At 47.4% G+C, this 18,093-nt stretch overlaps 1 protein-coding gene and 1 non-coding gene across 2 annotated transcripts; one reads left to right on the top strand and one right to left on the bottom strand.

Moving 5' to 3' along the window:
* Nucleotides 1-167: 167 nt before the first annotated feature.
* Nucleotides 168-17,568, bottom strand: RAB11A (RAB11A, member RAS oncogene family). Its single transcript, XM_058033856.1, has 5 exons — nucleotides 17,433-17,568; nucleotides 9,608-9,803; nucleotides 8,517-8,710; nucleotides 7,500-7,580; nucleotides 168-1,843 (listed from the first exon to the last, which is right to left on the bottom strand). The coding sequence occupies exons 1-5, from the start codon at nucleotides 17,470-17,472 to the stop codon at nucleotides 1,704-1,706; spliced, it is 651 nt and encodes a 216-aa protein (XP_057889839.1). The 5' UTR covers nucleotides 17,473-17,568; the 3' UTR covers nucleotides 168-1,703.
* Nucleotides 17,569-17,796: 228 nt separating this feature from the next.
* Nucleotides 17,797-17,868, top strand: TRNAQ-CUG (transfer RNA glutamine (anticodon CUG)). Its single transcript has one exon. It is a non-coding gene; the product is annotated as a tRNA-Gln (tRNA).
* Nucleotides 17,869-18,093: the final 225 nt, after the last annotated feature.

Genomic DNA, 18,093 nt, shown 5'->3' with positions numbered 1-18,093 from the left:
CTCAGAGCTGCTCTCAGGGAAGGCAACTGTGCCACACAACCTTTGCAGCTCCTTTTCCAGGGACACTTCCCCTTCAGTGTCTTCTCACTGCCTCCTCCAAGAAGCTCATAAGATAAAACCTTCAGGTCAAATCCCAATTCTCCCAAAAAGTGCACCCAACACCACAGTGAGTTGTCCCCTGTAATTCTTTATTAGAATAATGGATGAATATATTTTAAATCAATCTAAAAAAATAATGAATCAAAGTACAGTACATGCATAAAATACAAAGTAATTTACAAACAGATCAAAATAGCATCTTCAGAACTAATACCAGGAGGAGAAATGGAGTAAAAAACAAGAAGTGACCGACTACAGCAATGCCTTCCGTGTGCCTCACACATCATGAGCACCGCGAGACAGAAAGGTTGGGAACAGAACACAGCTGAAGTGCCAACCACATCTGGATCTTCCAAGTGGGTCATATCAGAGTTTGAGAAACGTCCCCTACAATCAATTATTTCCCAGTAATTGTATAAATAACTGCAGGCATTTGCACAACAGAGTTCCTTGACATCCTGTGGGAATGCAGTGGCTGTGGCCCCCAGTGCCAGCGTCAGGCGTGCTCAGGAACAGCACAGAGCGAGTGACAGAAGGCACAGTTCATGTATCCCTGAACAGGCAGATTGGACAGGATTGGCATGGAGCAACAGACCACAGGAGGAACACATCCAGACAGAAAACTCCAGAGGGTTTTGTTGAAGAACATACAGCAAACCACTGGAATAATTTAAAAATACTGGATCAACCAGAACTGAAAACTAAGGCCAGGTAGTGGAAGTTATTTATTCATCAACTCAAGCACTTGTATATATTAATATATGTGGCATGCATTAATAGATGTGATATGTAATACGTGCCAACACCCTTCAAGTCTGTGTCCCATGAAAGAAAAAAAAGCATCCTCAAAGCCTGATAGCACCAGCACTGTGGAGGCCAAGCCTCCAGCAGCACAAAGATGCTGCAAGTTCCAGAGCTGGAGTGACCCTTCCTCACCCTCCTCAGGACGTGGCTCCTGCATTCACCTCCTCCACAAGGGGCACCTCCGTGGGGTCCCAGCAGCTCTGCCTCACCTCAACCTCCTCTGCAGCAGGTGCCAAACCACAGCACCTCACTCACATGTAGCCACAACTGCTGCTAACTGCTGCTTGTTCACAAGAAATTCTCTTTTCTCCCCCATAATATCCTATAAAACTTCACTTGACAATCTGAAGATGTAGCCAAAAACATTTAACTTACAATAAAATTGCACTTCAGAGCTTCGCCGAGCTTTAGATGCAGAATGCACCTTAAGACAAGGAAAGATTATTCTGCCCAGAGAGATTTTCCTTGTTAACCTGACAGTAATTGCTTTGTGAGAAGCAGGATAATGTCTTCAAGTGCTCTCCAAAGGTGTCAGTGCTCTGACTAGTGGGCATCATGTTGGGAAGGGATCAGCTGAGTTCCAAACAATTTTTACTGAGCCCAAACTGACAGGTCGGCGTTGGGAAAATACTGCAGCCACATCCAAGAAAGAGATTGATAAACACTGAAATCAAAGTGTTTAAGACATGGAGAAATAATAAGCAGTAACTGAACACAAGAATGTAACCACGAGAATTACAAATATATTTAAATCTTGGACCTGGGGAATATACACAGCCTTTTAGGAAAGAATGGGCAATTTATATATTCTGACAGCACTGCATCTTTGGTTTGTTTTCAGTGGTTGGAGGGACGTGGATGGGAACCACGTTGTTGCTTGGGGACATGTCATTCTCACGTCTGTCAGACATCTGCTTCTGGGAAACAATCCGATAGATCTCTGGAAGAGGAGAAAGAGCTGATCAATATGTGCACACCAGCAAAATGCCACCCAAGAGTTAAACCTGGGGGAAACCAGCCACAGCTTTGCAATTACACAAGTAATGCAATGAAGCTTCCACACAAAGTTCAATTGTGGTGTTTTCTAGATACAGAAAATAATATATATATTTGCAACAGAAATTACTTTTTTAACAACTGTTTTACTTTCCTTGAGATAAGAGTCAGTAAATGGACGGAATTCACAAATCTCCGTGCTATGAATGAGAAACTATGTGCCCATCCATTCCTTCTGAAGGTTCTTAAGCTCCAAGGACACTGTCCAGGGACAAGGTCACATGTTTGCTGATGTATCCACAAACAGGATTAAAGGGAACCATTCCAGATTTCTCTCCCTGATAGGACTGCAAGGGCAATTTCTTCCTGCTGAGCACACCCATCACGTCTATCATATCAAGCAGTGTTAAATCGTCAGAAAAGGTTGATTTGGGCCCAAAGGGGGAGACTCAGCCCCTGCAGCAGCACAGAAACCCTTTCCAAAATGTGCTGTGTGAGAAATATGGGCTCCACATGAAGAGATCCTCAACAAAGGAATCAGAGAGCATGGGATAAACACCTGCACCAAGAGCCTTGCCCTGTTGGTGGGGCTTGTCGTGGCTGATGGTGCTGCACAAAAACTCAGAGCAGCTACAGCAGCACTTCAGCTGCACTTGAGAGAGTAAAGTGTGTGTAGCACTTCACCCCCAGAAAGGAAACACAGGACACCAAAAATAGAACGTGTGGAACTCACTTGCAAATTTGAATCTGAAAACCATTAAAAAAATAAAAGCTTGCTAAAGCTCAGTTTTACAAAAAGCCCCAGCTCAAACTCAGAAGGAACAAACTACATTAAAATGGCTTTTTCATATGCAGTCAGGTACAGATCAGGTCATTGAGGCAAGCAAACAAGAGCTGAACAGGTTAAAGGATTTTCTGATTTCACCCTTTCTCACACTTGCTCTTCTTTCTAACCATCTTACACATAAACAAGAAAAGTGAAACCCCTGAAACCAGGCCTTCAAAGCCACCTGCAGCCCGGTGTGTGAATGTGCAGACAGGGTTCGGCCTGGCCCCGTGGCAGCGCTCAGCAGAGCCCGTGTGTGGGGTGGGAGGAGCAGAGCTGGAGAAATCTGCTCTGCACCTTCAGGACAAGCTTCGTGCTCAGGGCTGGCAGCCAGTTCACTCCCAGTGCAGAACAATGCCTGTTCCCATCAACAGGAAACGCCTCTGGCCACCTTTGTCACTGGGAATTCTCTAGTAGCACCTCCAGCAGCAGCAACCCTCAGTTTCACAGAGAATTTCCTGAACAAGTTCATACAAGTGCCTGATGTATGACACACTGGCTCCACCCCACCAGCCAGGACTCACACAGGGTGCCCTCTGTGTAACAGCCTCATCTGACAGCAAATATCAGCCCCAAAGCCTTAAAAATAATCTTAACAGCACCAATTCCCTTACTGATAATCTACTCCTGACTCTGGGAACATCTTCCTATGATCCTCACTTCCACAACCTCCCCAAGAGCCCTGCAAATGAATCCACTGCCAACAGCCCCAAATTGGCTGCTACCTGCTGCTTCCTCCTCTGCAGAGCAAAGCTTGGTGCAGCCAGAGCCTAAATGCTGAAACCTGCCCTTCCCTGGTGAGCTGTGCTGCTGTGGCAGGGCAGGGGAGGGGAACAGCCCAAACCTGCTCTCACTGGGGCAGAATGCCCAGCAGCCAAGCCTGCACCGGAACTGCTGTGCCCCGAGAGCTCTGGCCTAATGAAGATGTGCCCTTTTTAATAAAGACACAGCACTCTGGGCTCTGCTCAGGAGCTGAATGAGACCTTATTAAGGGCACATTTAGCAGAATGCATCACTGCATAATAGGGAACTGTGAGAGACAGGCCATGCACTGTGAGAGCTGGGAAAAAGAGACACTGCTGCCCAGGAGGAGCTGGGCCAGGCCTTGGCTGCTCAGCACTGGGGTTCCATTCATTTTCAGGTGTACAGAGGCAACAAAAGAGGAAATCCCTTGACTTTTCGATGTTAATTCTCTGATGTTGTTTCCTTGGTGATGGGATTCCTTGGAGATGAAACCACGGCAGAATGCAGTGTGGGAACAGAGACAGCACAGAGCCAGGCAGGGAAGGGAGGCACACTCCAGTTTACTTTAAGGATGCTTTATCCTGCTGTGAATGCTCAGGGTGGCTGGGATCATAATACCAGTCTCTGTCATTTGCCAGATGATACAAAGCAGCTTTGTGTGCACAACAATCAGCCCTGGCAGTCTAGACATCTTGGAACAGAACAATCTGGATAGGGACCATTACTCTAAGTCACAGATGGGAAAGGTCCTCAAAACCTCATCTGGAATCCACAGCGGGACAGGAAGCCCACCACATGTATGATGCACCCCATCTAAAAGTCCTCTGTATATGGGAGAAGAAAGAAGAGCTTTTATCCCTTACTCCACCTGTAGCAGTAGATCACATACTCGGGCTGTGCTAACGACACTGGATTCGTATTTCCCATGGCCAAAGCCATCTACCCAAAGTGCCTGATCTGAGAATCCAGGAGTGGATAAGCTTAACAGGGACCCTGCTACACCTCCAAGGGAAGCACCTTCACCAACTTCCATCACTGTCCCAACCAGACCAGCCTCAGGAGGGCTGGAAAGACAGGAGGGTTGTTACAGACCTTGGCCACAACACCCAGCTCAGGAGAGACCCCAGCAGCTGGGGAAAGGCTCTGAGCAGCCTGAGGTGTCTGTGGTGCAGCTCCCAGCACTGCAAACACCAGCAGGGCTGGTGCAGCAGCTCGTCCTGCCCCTTGTGTCAGCCAGCTCTGCTCGCAGCCGCCGGCAACGCCTGCTGGCTTCCCCAGCTTCCTGCTCCCAAGGACAGCCAGCATTCCAGCCACAGGCACTGAGCTGGGAGGCAGCCCGGCCAAACACAGCAGCCAGGATTCTGCAGGGTGACTCCAAAAACCACATTCCTCAGATGACTGCCCCCCTCCTTCCTTCAAAGCAAGTCATTAAGAGAAAAAGCCAGCTGTGAAGTGAGCTCCAGAGCAGCCCTCCTCAGCGTGCCAGTCACAGCCCAGCTGGAGCCAACCTGCTGCTCAGGCACTGCTCACTGCACCTTTATCTCCCCCAAACAGGAGCCCCTGTCTGCAGAGAGCACATGCCCACTAAGCACAAGTGTTTCTTCCAGCACAGCTGAACTCTCCTGAACAAGGATCACAAGGATCCTGTTCATAAACCCAAGAGCTCTTCACCCCAAACTCTGTCACAGCAACACGCAGGCAACACTGACATCCATGGAAAAGCAACAGCCTCAAGAATCTGTCAGAGCCCACCACGAACAAGTTTTATCACCCATTACAGACAGCTCTGCTTACAGACATATTAAACCAGTAAAAAAAACCAAACCTCCACAGATTAGAATCCAAACTCACTCTGGAATAAAAGGTACTGCGGAAAGCACGTGAGGAGAGATAAAGCAAGCCCAGCCCCTGCTCAAGAGGTGAGGTGCTTCCCATGGCAGCAGCAGTGCATCCTTTGAGCATCACACAGCTCTGAAGGCAGCCCAGGGCACACAGGAGACTGCTCATCTCCCCAGTGTCACTGAGAGAACAAACAGGCCAGCAGGAGATGGGGACTGTGAGGTGACCAGACTACGTGGCCATGACAACCTGGCAGCCACCTCGGGAGGGAATAAACTCTGCCTGATTTATCTGATGTTGTTTTATTAGTGCTGGTGTATGAGTTAATTAACTGACCTGCATCTGAGAGCCCTGAGCCTCTGCAAACAGAAAGTGGGAGCAGCAGGGCTTGTTCTACATGACACACACAGCACATCTGGCCAAATCTGACCTCAAAGTCAAGGTGTTCCTGAGAGAAGGGCTACCAAGGACATGGGCATAAAGGAAAAAGTCTCAGGTTTTGGCACTGACAAGTGAGCAGTGTCTTTATTCTGAAAAATCCATGCCCAAATTCATGTGCATTTTTGACAGGACTGCCTTTGGGCATGTGAAGAAAACAGGAAATGCAGCAGGCATCCCAACACCTCAGCCACTCCTTAGTCATCCACCTTCTGATGGCACTGGCAGTTTGTCATGTAGGGAACAAATGTGTGAGCTAACAGAATTGTTTCTTTTTGAAACAAATTTGTGCAATGCTGGAATTACAACCAAATGACTACACTGAAGTTAAAAGGGAACCACATGGTTCAACCAAAAAGGAAACAAAGTTCTTTACCCATCTAACACAAACACACTTTTAGCTGGTATCTGCACAGGAGCACTACTGCTTAGGAACCCAGGGTAAGAACACAATAGAGTCAGAACTGTCAGAGGCCTCTTACAACTCAGGATGAAACAAGAAACAGATGGACACAGGCAGCTAATACCCCAGTAGCTAACACCTCTCTCCACTGCCAGGCTGTCCATAAAGCATTTCAAACAACTGAAGAAATGCTACAGGATTTATACTTTTACTACAGTGAATAACCTCCTAGCTCTATTCTCACATGCATGTTCCAGTATAGCTAGCAGGACCTTTCTGGTGTGTTTTTAAAGGAATGTCTAAATTAGGTGCCAAAGAGGAGAAGTTCAGAACTAACTAGGTGTCACTGTCACAGCAAGCAGATCTGATTTACAGACAGTTTGGAAGTGGGGCCACTGCTCATACCAAGCACATCACGTAGCCTGGCACATGCTACACTGGGAAGGAGAGACTTGAAACTTGCAACTGGAAAACATGTTGGAGGCAGTTGGAGAAAACAAGAAACTGCCTGGCACATCTAGAATAGACACAGCAAGCAGAGGAGTGTCTCAGATGTTTTGAAAACTCAGACTAGGACATTTGCCAAAGCTGAGAATTATGAAAACTCCAAAACCACAGGCCACAGTGTCCCACTGTGCCCTGGCTGCTCAGAAATGCAGAAGCCTCATGACAGTGAGTGACTTCCACACCAGTTTGTGAATTCCTACCCCACTTTTACAAGCCAGGCTTAAGTTAAGGTTCTCCAAATTGAGTGTCTCAGCTTTAACAAGTTTTGCCTACCTAAATAAGGCTTTAAACAAAAAGGAAGTACTTTATCCAGAGTGCATAAAAATGCAGCACTGGCTGCTGTCACATGTTACACAGGCCAAAAGTCCTGGCAGGACTATTAAATGCAACAGCAGCAACTCCTGCAGCTCAGGAGTCACTGTGTCTCAAAGGAAGGATCTCTGCTCTTTCATCCCCTTTTCCTTGGCAACTGCCATGGTCACCATTAAAGGTGGAAACAAACTGGACTGACTTCTTGATAAACAATGGCTGTTCTCACTTGATGCCAGCATGAGACAATTCCCTCCCGTGGGCACTCCCTGTAATGGGAGATGGAAACTGAAACACAAACCAGGCTGACAAGAAACCCGGGGCAGATCAAAGTGAACAAGGATTCATTCCCCAGTTCAAGGCTGGCCTTTCAACTGTGACTCTTTGAAACTGGACTCCAAATCTTATGGCTAATGAAGAATGATTAAATAGCAACATTTTAAACACTTTATAGGCAAAGAAATGCCTATTTGCATCATATCTGAGCAGCCTCCTGCCCTTCCCCCTTGAAGCACAAAGCCCTGCATGACTCACCTGTCAGAATAGTCTGGAAAGCTGCTTCCACATTTGTAGAGTCTAAAGCAGACGTCTCAATAAATGACAAACCATTCTTCTCTGTGTGGACAGAAATACTATAATTAGAGAGGTACAGCACATATCTGTTTCCTATCTGGAAAAGCTTCTGTACCAGAGAATATTTGTAGTGCTCCTGATGAGACACCCAGGTATCAAGAGAAAGTAAAACAAGTTGTGGGGTTTTCCCCCTTAAGTGATGGGAAAGTGACACACCCAACACCAACGCTAGAATTTACACCCACTCCCAAGCACAGGTATCAGCCCAATGTTGTCTAACCTAAAGGCACATTTTCCAGCATCACTGAAAGGGATAATCTGTTGCAGTTTCTCTGTGTGAGAAAGTTTGTGAGATTTTTTTCAACCTCATCAAGTTTCTCCACCTCCCACCTGTTAATATATCACAGCAGTTTATTTAATAGGAAAAGAGCAGCAGGGGGAATGACAGTCCTCCAGCTGCAGGCAGGGATCCTCACTGGCCATAAACTCTGCCAGCGGAGCTACAGCAAACTTTAATGTGAGGAAGCCAGCTACACTCCTGGATGAAAGAGACTGGGCCTGAACCAAGTCTTACAGAAACCAGAACTACTGTTCACAGATCTTAATTACATAACAAAAGTCAGAGAGTCAGTTTAATGAAAATGTTCAGCCACAGGCACCTGTGTAAGGCTGCAGGTCAGTTGGGACACTGAAGGAAAAGCTACCACCACACTAAAAACTCACACCTAAAGCCACAGGCAGAGTTTCTGCAAGACAAACAGTGCCCAGCCAAGAGAATAAATCTGGTTTAAGGTGTTCAGTGCCTCGGGGCGATTCTTGAAACAACATGCACGTTCTACAAGATCTGCTTTCTGACTGAATGTGACATGTGACACTGAGGGACATGAGCAGCCGCAGGTTTTTTCCTCCTACCCACACCCTCCCCAGGCCAGGTGCGCAGATCCCCAGACAGCAGCAGGGAATTCCTGAGCTCCCCACCTGCGAAGGCCCTGGCCTCGTCGGTGGGGACGGCCCTGAGGTGGCGCAGGTCGCTCTTGTTGCCCACCAGCATGATGACGATGTTGCTGTCGGCGTGGTCCCGCAGCTCCTTCAGCCACCGCTCCACGTTCTCGTACGTCAGGTGCTTGGCGATGTCGTACACCAGCAGTGCCCCCACGGCCCCCCGGTAGTACCTGGGCACAGGGACAGACAGACACTGTCAGGCCACAGGAGCCTGTGCCATCCTGGGGAGCAGCTCTGGCTGGGCCAGCTGTGCAAACAGTGCCCAGGGCAGTTCCCCAGGGCCGTGGGACAGAACGGGGGAGTGGAGCAGGCAGATGAAGTTACACCACAGGGCCAGCTCAGAGTCTGGGAGAGAGGCAAACCCCATGGCTCTGGGGAAACCCTGCATCCCAGACATGAAACTGTGAGCTCTGTGAGAAGCTGCTGTCACCTTCCACCTCTGAACCACTCCTGAAAATTCTCCCCACCCATCACTGTGGGTGCAGCACAGGCACAGCCCAGAGTGATAAGGAGACTGTAGAGTGACTCACTGGGTCATAAAAATGTCAGCGTGATCTACTCCCTTTACCAAAGGGCACAGCTCCTTTCAAGTGAGAGCCAAAGCAACGTATTCAAAAGGAAACAGGCTATGTTCTCCCACCCCACAGTTCCCCCCAGCTCTACTGAAATCCTGCTTTTGCTATGCTGGTTTTTAACAATCAAACAAGCACACAAGTGAGCAGTCTTTCCTGGCTGCTACAGGAAGGTTTCTGCTCTTAGGTTACCACTGATAAAACGACCAGGAACACTGATATTCCTTTATCATTCACTTCATGGAAATGAGTCTCTCAAAGCTCCTGCATTCCAAACTCGAAATGCCCCCAGTTCCGTGTCATGAGAGCACTGCAAAGGAAATCAGTCTGTGCAGGAACACATCAGATCGAGTTTCTGGGCTGAATAACATTTAACCTTCCCACCACCAGAGGCTGTGGATATTACCCAGTAAAATACCAACACCCCTGTTTGCAGTTGGTGAGGAACTGGAAGGGCCCAGAATTGCCCTCCTCAGCCACCCGGGCTGCACTTACGCTGAGGTTATGGCTCGGTATCGCTCCTGCCCCGCCGTGTCCCAGATCTGAGCCTTTATTGTCTTCCCATCCACCTGGATGCTCCTCGTGGCAAACTCCACTCCAATGGTGCTTTTGCTTTCCAAGTTAAACTCATTGCGAGTGAACCGAGACAGAAGGTTGCTCTTGCCTACTCCAGAGTCTCCAATGAGTACAACTGCAACACAAAAAATTTATCAGGCTCAGACTCCAGATGTAGATGACACATTGAAAATCACATGCAAGAAATATTTCTTTTAAAGAATGAACCATGAAGAAAAAGAATGGCAATGGCACCATCCTTGTCATGGATCTGCTGTCCAAGTCTCAACATTCCTGGAAAACCAGAGCTGCCACATTCACCAGCATTTTGAACAGATGTTAGGCTTGACTTTCAATGGTTATATTTCAGCCTCCTTTGCCCAGCATGGAACAACATTCCTCTTTTAGGAACAATACACGTGGCTGTCACTGCAAACATTGGTGACCAGTTAGATTTCCTTAAACAATTCTAGAACTAAAAACCAAAACACAAACCCTACAACCACACAACTGAAATCTGCTTTGCTGCAGAAGTCCAAAACACAGGGCAAGCAGACTCTGCTTTCACTTTACACTCCTCATGCCTTTGCAGAAGACAGGTTCCCCACTGGGACAGACAACTTTGTAAACGAAAAGAGAACCAAACCAAAGAACCCCCAAGGCCACCATCACCCTGCCAGCCAGTCTGAAACGTTTGCTGAGCCACAGCTCTCTGCCCTTCTGCAGTCCCCACTGCTGCTGTGGCTCCTGCACACACCAGGCCACAGACTGAAACTGCTCAAAAAAGCTGCCAGGGGATTGCTGAGCCTCACAACTGGACCCACCACTCCCTGGCTCAGCTTGACTCATCCCAGCAAAGCAAACTAATTGGAAGGATTCAGCTATGCCTGACAAGAGACTGACAGAAGGCTCAAAGTCCAGTTCCTGCAGGAAAAACAGCATCACGAGGATTCACTGCATTATCTTGTAACACTGAGTCAAAAGGTGCAAGTTGAACTGTAACTTAAAACTCAGTACCCAGAAGCAGAACAGTGGATGAAATGCGCTCACAACCAGAGTCACATCGGGTAATCCTATGGCCTTTAAGGTTCCAAACCAGTAGAGAAGAAAAGGAAAGAAAAATAAGAAAAAATCATTGAGAAGAAACGCCAATAATGAAGTTCAGCACTGAATCAACACCAGCCCAAGCAAAAAAGTGCACACTCAGGTGACAGCAAACATTGTGTCTTTGTTTAATTAGAAAAAACAATTACTTGCTCAGTAACACACATCATTAACTGTTAAGACACCACAACACAGTTCAAGATTCTGTGTGGTACAACAAAGCACGGAGTGCACCAAACACTTTCAATGACACAAAGCCCCCGTAGAGCTCAGTCCAGCAGCAGAAACACTCCCATCTGCTGCTGCAGCCCTCTGCAGCTTCTGTTTAAATAATGCACAGCAATTCTTTGCTCCGACTGGAAGGGCAGAGCAGCACCTTTTAAACTCCCTCCATAAATGAAAATTGCAGAAAACGTTGGCTTCAAGCACAGCCTTGTGCAGAATACTTCATCAAAACAAACATCTCCCCAGCTGCCCGTGCCAGCTGACTCAGCACGCAGCCGGCCAAGCACAGGAGCTGCAGAGAGCACCCTCTGTTAACCTCTCCTGTGTAGGGAGATCACAAGTGCAGGTAGGTGGCAAGGCCCTGTGCTCAGTGCAAACAGGAGTCTGCTTTCCTGCGTGCCAGGTCACTGCTGAACAGCTCTGCTGGCACAGAGATGCTACACCCTGATAAAGCCCGTGCAGGGGACAGGGCACCACTTGCATCACCACCCCTGGCACACAGCCACAGCTTTCCTCTGCCACTGGCAAGTCACTTCTTCAACACTGTTTTGGCAGGTTTGGACCATGGGTTTAGATGACATCATGTTTGTATTCACTGGGACACACAACAAGTTCCTAGGAGGGAAAGGCTGACAGTTCCCTCTGCACAGCTCAGTCCTGCTATCACCCAGCAGTGGCCAGAAGCTTCTCTAAGCAAGAAAAGCAATCCATGTTCATCATTTCCTTTTCCCAATAGGATGCATCATATACCTGTAAAGTATTCCTTCAAACCTGTTCTTGTAGTTCAGTGCAAAGCCCACCTTTCAGTCATTTGACAATGGAGGGATGCCTTTAATTCCTCTGCCAGGTTTTTTCCCTTACTGTGTCTGAATCCCACACTGCTTATGTTCTGAATGGTTTCCAGCACCACATTAATGTGTCCCAATTATAAGGGGAAAATAATACCTTCCTCCTTGAAGTCAGCTATTTCCTCTACTTAATTGGGCCATTGCAGCTCCTCTTGAACACAGGCACGAGGACAGCCTGGAATGTCAGCAGGCGCCTCAGACTCCTCACACCTTCTGCATTTCTGCCCGTCTGGGTAAGTATCACTCTTTAAATAAAATTATGAACTGTAACAGCTCTAACAGCCACTTAGGTTGTGTTATTAATTTCAGTTTTGCTTTCCTTATCAAGCCACCATGTTTTGATATTTTATACTACATCATGTTCCCATGTATTACATTCTTAACATAGAAATGCAGTAGGAATGACCCTGGATGGCCAAGTCCCATACTAAACACCCCAAACAAACAGGTCCTAGGAGGGAAATGACGTTATCTAGGCCATGATAAAGTTAATTTTTCCTGCACATTGTCCCTTTCATTGGGCTTTCCTTCCAGAAACTCACTCCTAATGGTTAGAAATTGCCTTCTGATTTTCAGAAGGAATTAGTGGTCAGCTGATGGTGGTATCCATGTGCCAGCATTCTCCATTAGCTCATTAGTGTCTTCTCCCAGTGGTGTTTAGGCTGGGGTATTTACAGAAAGCAACCACAGCTTGGCTGGGCTTTGCTGTATTTGCTAAATACAAAAACTTGTCAAATGGTTCCATAAAACACATTGTTCATTTCCCCAAACGCCTTCCCTACAAGTTTTTCAAATTTTTTTCAGCACAGTGAGGACTGCACACCTTGTTCTAAGCCAGATCTCCCTGTGATGCAGACAAGGATTTCAGTATTTCCATCTCTGTGTGTTAGGCACACCTGGAGCTGGAATTATTTCTCCTGACCATTTCACCTTGAGGGCTCTATCTGCCTCTCATCAGACCTAATTGTTCAGCTTTAGGTTGGCAAACTTTTACTTTACCAGAGTCCAAGTCCTCAGGGATAAACCCTTACATCCCAAATCCCAGCTTATCTGAAGGATCACAATCCTCATCTGCACAAAGCTCTTTCAGAGCCACACTCCCACTTCCTCTGTCCCACCCAACTTGCATCACCCACAAATTCCTTTCCTACATCGGCACTGGAAGGAGGAAGGTCTGGAGGAAACATTTTAGCCAGTTCAGCCACAAGACCCAGTGCTGACATTAATCAATAACCAGCTCTGGAGCACCACCTCCCTCACAGGAGCAGCACCTTAGGAAGCTGCACAAGCAAGGAAAATTGTACAGGCACATTTGAAAGTCATGGAAATAATCTCCCAGCCCCAAGTGACTGATTTAGTGCTGGGACAGTTCAATACTTGCAACCACGTGCTTTCAATCAATGCATTTGACTTTCTACAGCATTTACTACCCCAAACAAGCATTTAAGACAAGCATACAAGCATTCAGTGGAGAGAGAGAAAAAAATAAGTGTGAAGTCCACAGTTCTGTATAAATTTCACTCTGTAATTCCAGATTTATTTCTGTAGAAGACCAAAATAAGAACTCAATTTCCCATGCTGCATGAGAAGCAATTTAGAGAACTATGTCAAGAAAGGATTATTAATTTTTCACCAACATTCCAGCTCACTCACACAATTTTTATTTCTGTAAAACCTCTGAGCTTAAATTTTCAGAAAATATTTTAATCATCTCATTAAATATGAGATCAGGTTGAAAATAGAGTCCAGCACAGCTTGTGTTGTCTGTGGCAAAAGTTATTGCACAAGTCACAGATTACATGATCTAGGATGAGTACACCAGCACAAGGAAATCACCATGTCTAAAAGTTGTCTCTGCACTGAGCTCTGCTATTAAGAGACATATCCATAAAAAACTTGGACATCTCTTCATGATCCCCAGAAGAACCTGCTGATGAATACCTCTCCCTGCCCACTTCAGCCGGAGTTTGAAGGGCATGTGAAAAAAATGACATGATCCTGCACATCATAGCTGGCCATAAACCCAACATGGTCATCACTTATTTTACTCACCCTCCTCAGCTGTGCCCCATTTTATTCACTCTTTTTCTGTCCAAAAGAGACCCGGCACCCCAGTTGGGGCAGGGATTACCCTCCATACAGTCAGTACCAGCTCCCAACAGCTCTGCAGTAAATGGCTGCACCAGCAGCTTTGCTGCAGCACCAAAGTGCCTCCACATCTGAGGCAGTGAAAGACAAGGGCTTCTGCCACTGTCAAACCAATAAATGTCCTGCATCCACATATTTATCTAAACACACAAGTAAAAATGTGTCTTCTAAACCCCAAACCAGCAAGCTGGTTCAGTTTCAGAGCATTTCCTCAATATCAAAGGGAGAAGTTGGAGAAATGAACATGATGCAAAGAAGCAGAGAGCTGAAGCTGGATTCTCCTAGCAGTAAACAGAACATCACCACAAGTCAGGTCCTTGACATGAGCCTGCCCCAAATCCAGAGCCCTAGATGGTCCAGGTGCAGACAAAATCATCCTGAGCTTTGTCCATAGAAAAAAATTTCAACATCTTCTACAAGTGAGGGTTCCTTTGATAACTGCTCATCTATTGCAAGCTCATTGATCAAAAGGAGCAACAGGTTCCTGTGCTAAAACCAGGCTTAATTTATTAAGTAATAAAGCAATATCTTTGTATCATTATTATATTTTCCTCCTACTAAAATTAGAGCAAAATTTCTATGAACTGGACTTCAAAGCCTTGTGTTTCCTCAGGGGCCATTCTGGGAACAGCAGGCACTGCTCTCAGCCAGACCCCAAAAGTACGGAAGGATACAAAGACTGGAAGCTGGACAAGAAGAATTTAACAGAATTTTTCCAAGCTAGGCTTAGTCTTTCCTATATGCTGAAGTGTTGCAACATAGTCAGGAGAAGTGTATTTTGTAACAGGTCCCTGGATTTTACCATCCAGCAGCACAGGTGGGCTCAGCTTACACCCAGCAGCAGAGTCAGCCAGATTTCCACACACAGCTGCAGTCAGGGGCTGACAGGACAAAACCAGAGGTCTCACAAACAGAAACGTGGCAGCTCAGCCCAGGAGCAGTAAAAAACAGCCAGACTAGAGAACATCACACGATTGTTTTAACCAGGTCAAACTCTGAACTCAGTCCCACCAACCTACCCATACAGTCCCTCCATAAACGCAGGAATGTCCTGCTGGATGAAGTGTCCTGACAGACCCACACCCAGAGTCTGACTCCAAATAAGCAATGTCCAAAAACCATGACGTGTATCACAACAAACAGGCTGATCTCTGTCCTAGCCAGCCCCTGCATCTTCAAACAGCAATGCCTTCAGACGAACCGTCACACTGACATGCCCCAAACAAGATTTTCTTGCTTCTATGAATTTGTGCAGGCTTTCAAATCCATTTATAATATGCATGGCAATGCACCACTTCAAAATTTGCATACACACCTGAGGGACTTTGTCCTTTTGCTTTTACCCGCTGCCCAATAAAAGAAGCATTACAGATATCCAGAGAAATTATGACAAACAGGAGATACTTTCTCTATTTGCCCTTATCACTCACTGTTTAAATTTTAATCAAGCTGTACATCAATTCAGTGTCAGGGCTATGAATCCATTAGGTCTCTTTTCTGATTATTTTGATGCCTTTCTCCACCTTTTTAATTCTAGAACATCCCTTTCAAAATGGATATGTCTGTCATGTCTACATTTCACCTCAATTCCCAAGATGCTCATGTCTAAAATTCAAACACTGACTTAACATTGTCCCCAAGTTCCCTTTTCCTTTTCCAAAAGATTTACCTATCCTTTGCCTTTTTGACCAGTGCCTGGCAAGGAGACATTCAGTTCAGAGACCTACTTGCAATAATTTCCAGATCATTCCAGAGTGGTGACAGCTTGTTTAGAACAACGATCACCTCTGGGAAGTTACAAAAGTTTCCAGGGTTTTATTACTTTGCATTTTTGTGTTATTTCAGCTGCCACATCAATCCCAGTTAAGTGGCATTGCATCAACTTCCTGCAGTCCACTTTAGGCTGGAAAAACCCAAATCATTTATCTTCACAACAGCATTTTCACAGCATTCCCTGCATCCCCAACAGCTTCTATAAACCAAGCTAAACAGAAAAAGCTTTAGCAAAGGCAATCAATTAAATCAGCTTTGAATCTCTCCCTATAACTGGATTCCAACTTTATTTTTTCCCACTATAAAAGGAAGCAGGCCAAATGAAAGATAGGAGCTCTCCCAACAAACCCTGTGTCACTGATACTCCCAGGCTTTCACAGCTAGAACATTAATTACAAGCCCACTGACAGAACTGCATGAACAAGGGTAATTCAATGGCTCTGATAACCTGCACACAAGTACCTACAATAACACTGCCTGATGCCATTAAACCAGTGGTCAGCAAGGTCCTTGCCAGGGCTGCAAGCTGAGAAAAGAGCCTGTTCTGGAACTTCCTGATTTGATTTCCATAGCTGTACAGATGACTGATTTATAGGCAGAAATAATGCCACTTTCCACACGCAGTTGGATAAAACAACCAACAACAAAAAAAATGCAATTCCTCAAAGTTATTACAGCAGCTTAAAGGTACAGGAAAAAACATCAGTGCTTTCCTTTACCTTCATGATGACAAGCAAAGGGTCTCTCACCATTACAACACAACAAGCAATGATCTTAATCCTAAATTCAAATTTACAATACCACATCACAATAAACAGCGACTTTTTTACACTACTTTGCTAGCTTTTTCAGTGGGATTTTAAAAACTGGATAATGAACGTTCAAAACATCAGCACTGCTGTACTCATTTCACAGCAGGCTACATGAACCTGTCCAGCAGGCTGGTGTTTTACTCTGCAGGGAGTCAAAATTGAGTCTTTAACAACAACCTGGAAGGTTTTAACCCAGCTGGGCACTGCATGGCAGACCGGAGGGGCATCAGCCCTGAAAAACAAGGAATCCCTGCCCTTCCCTGTGGGAGCCAGCCTGGGCAGGGCTTGGAACAACCTGGGATAGTGGAAGGTGTCCCTGCCCATGGCAGGGGGTGGAACGCGATGATCTTAGGGGCCCTTCCCACCCAAACCATTCCATGATTCCAGGAGCATTTTATGATCTCTGGGTGTGGAGCAGCAGGGACATTCCACTCCTCGCCAAGGGCTCTGAACACAGAAGGCAGCAAGGACTACTTGATTAAATTAGCGCATCATCTACCAATGCTGAGAATATCTCACCCACTCTAAAGCTCTATTTAACAGCTAGAGAGGGTTCTTATCAGCCCTGACGAGTCCTTATCAGCCCTGGGCATCCTTCCTGGCGATCTCTGCTCGCCATCCCGCAGACCGGCCGCCGCCTCAGCCGGTGCCCGGGGCAGCCTCGGACCGGCGCTGACACCAAATCCCCGCTGCCCAACCTGGCCCAGAGCTGACATTTTGGGCTGAGGGAAGGACACCCGAGCGCGGCCCGGAGCGTTCCCCCCACCCGCCGGGCCCCGCGTCAGGGAGCGGCCCCGGCCCCGCCCGCGGGCCCCGCTGCTCTCCCGCCCGCCCGCCGGGCCCTGCCCGCCTCACCTTTGAAGAGATAATCGTACTCGTCGTCGCGGGTGCCCATGGCGGGTGGCGGAGGAGCGGGACCGGGAGAGGAGCGGAGCGGAGCGGGGCCGGACCCTCCCTGCAGCCGCTGCAGCTCTTCCGCCCTCCGCGCTCCGCCCGCCCGCCCACAGGCGCTTCCGGGGCAGCGGCGCCGCCGCACGACCGCGCCCGGGGCAGCGGTGCGGCCGCGCCCTCAGCGGGCGAAAACGAGCGGGGGTCCCGCCCGGCCCCGCGGCCCCTCAGCACTGATTCCCCCTCCGGTACCCCTGGAGAGAGTGACCGTGCTGAGGCGGGGCAGCGGTGTGAGGAACTAGAGGCAGCCAGGAGAACTTGCTGGCAGAGCGGTTCCATGGTGTAATGGTTAGCACTCTGGACTCTGAATCCAGCGATCCGAGTTCAAATCTCGGTGGAACCTGAATCTTTTCGTCCCCCATTTCGTTTTTTTTGTTTTCGTCTTTGTGTGCCCAAACGATGCCCGGGATTCTCTGAGCTGCCCGAGCAAGTCCGTGTGCCCAAACAATGGATGGGCATGCTGAGCTCCCAGGAGTCCTGTGCCCAGGTGATGGATGGGCATGTTCTGAGCTCCCCGGGCCTCTTCACACACTGTGATAATCTCACCTCACTTCTTGCCTGGGACTCA

Source organism: Melospiza georgiana, chromosome 13, assembly GCF_028018845.1.
Source record: "Melospiza georgiana isolate bMelGeo1 chromosome 13, bMelGeo1.pri, whole genome shotgun sequence".
Lineage (NCBI taxonomy): Eukaryota > Metazoa > Chordata > Aves > Passeriformes > Passerellidae > Melospiza > Melospiza georgiana.
This window is presented reverse-complemented; position numbering and strand designations above follow the sequence as displayed.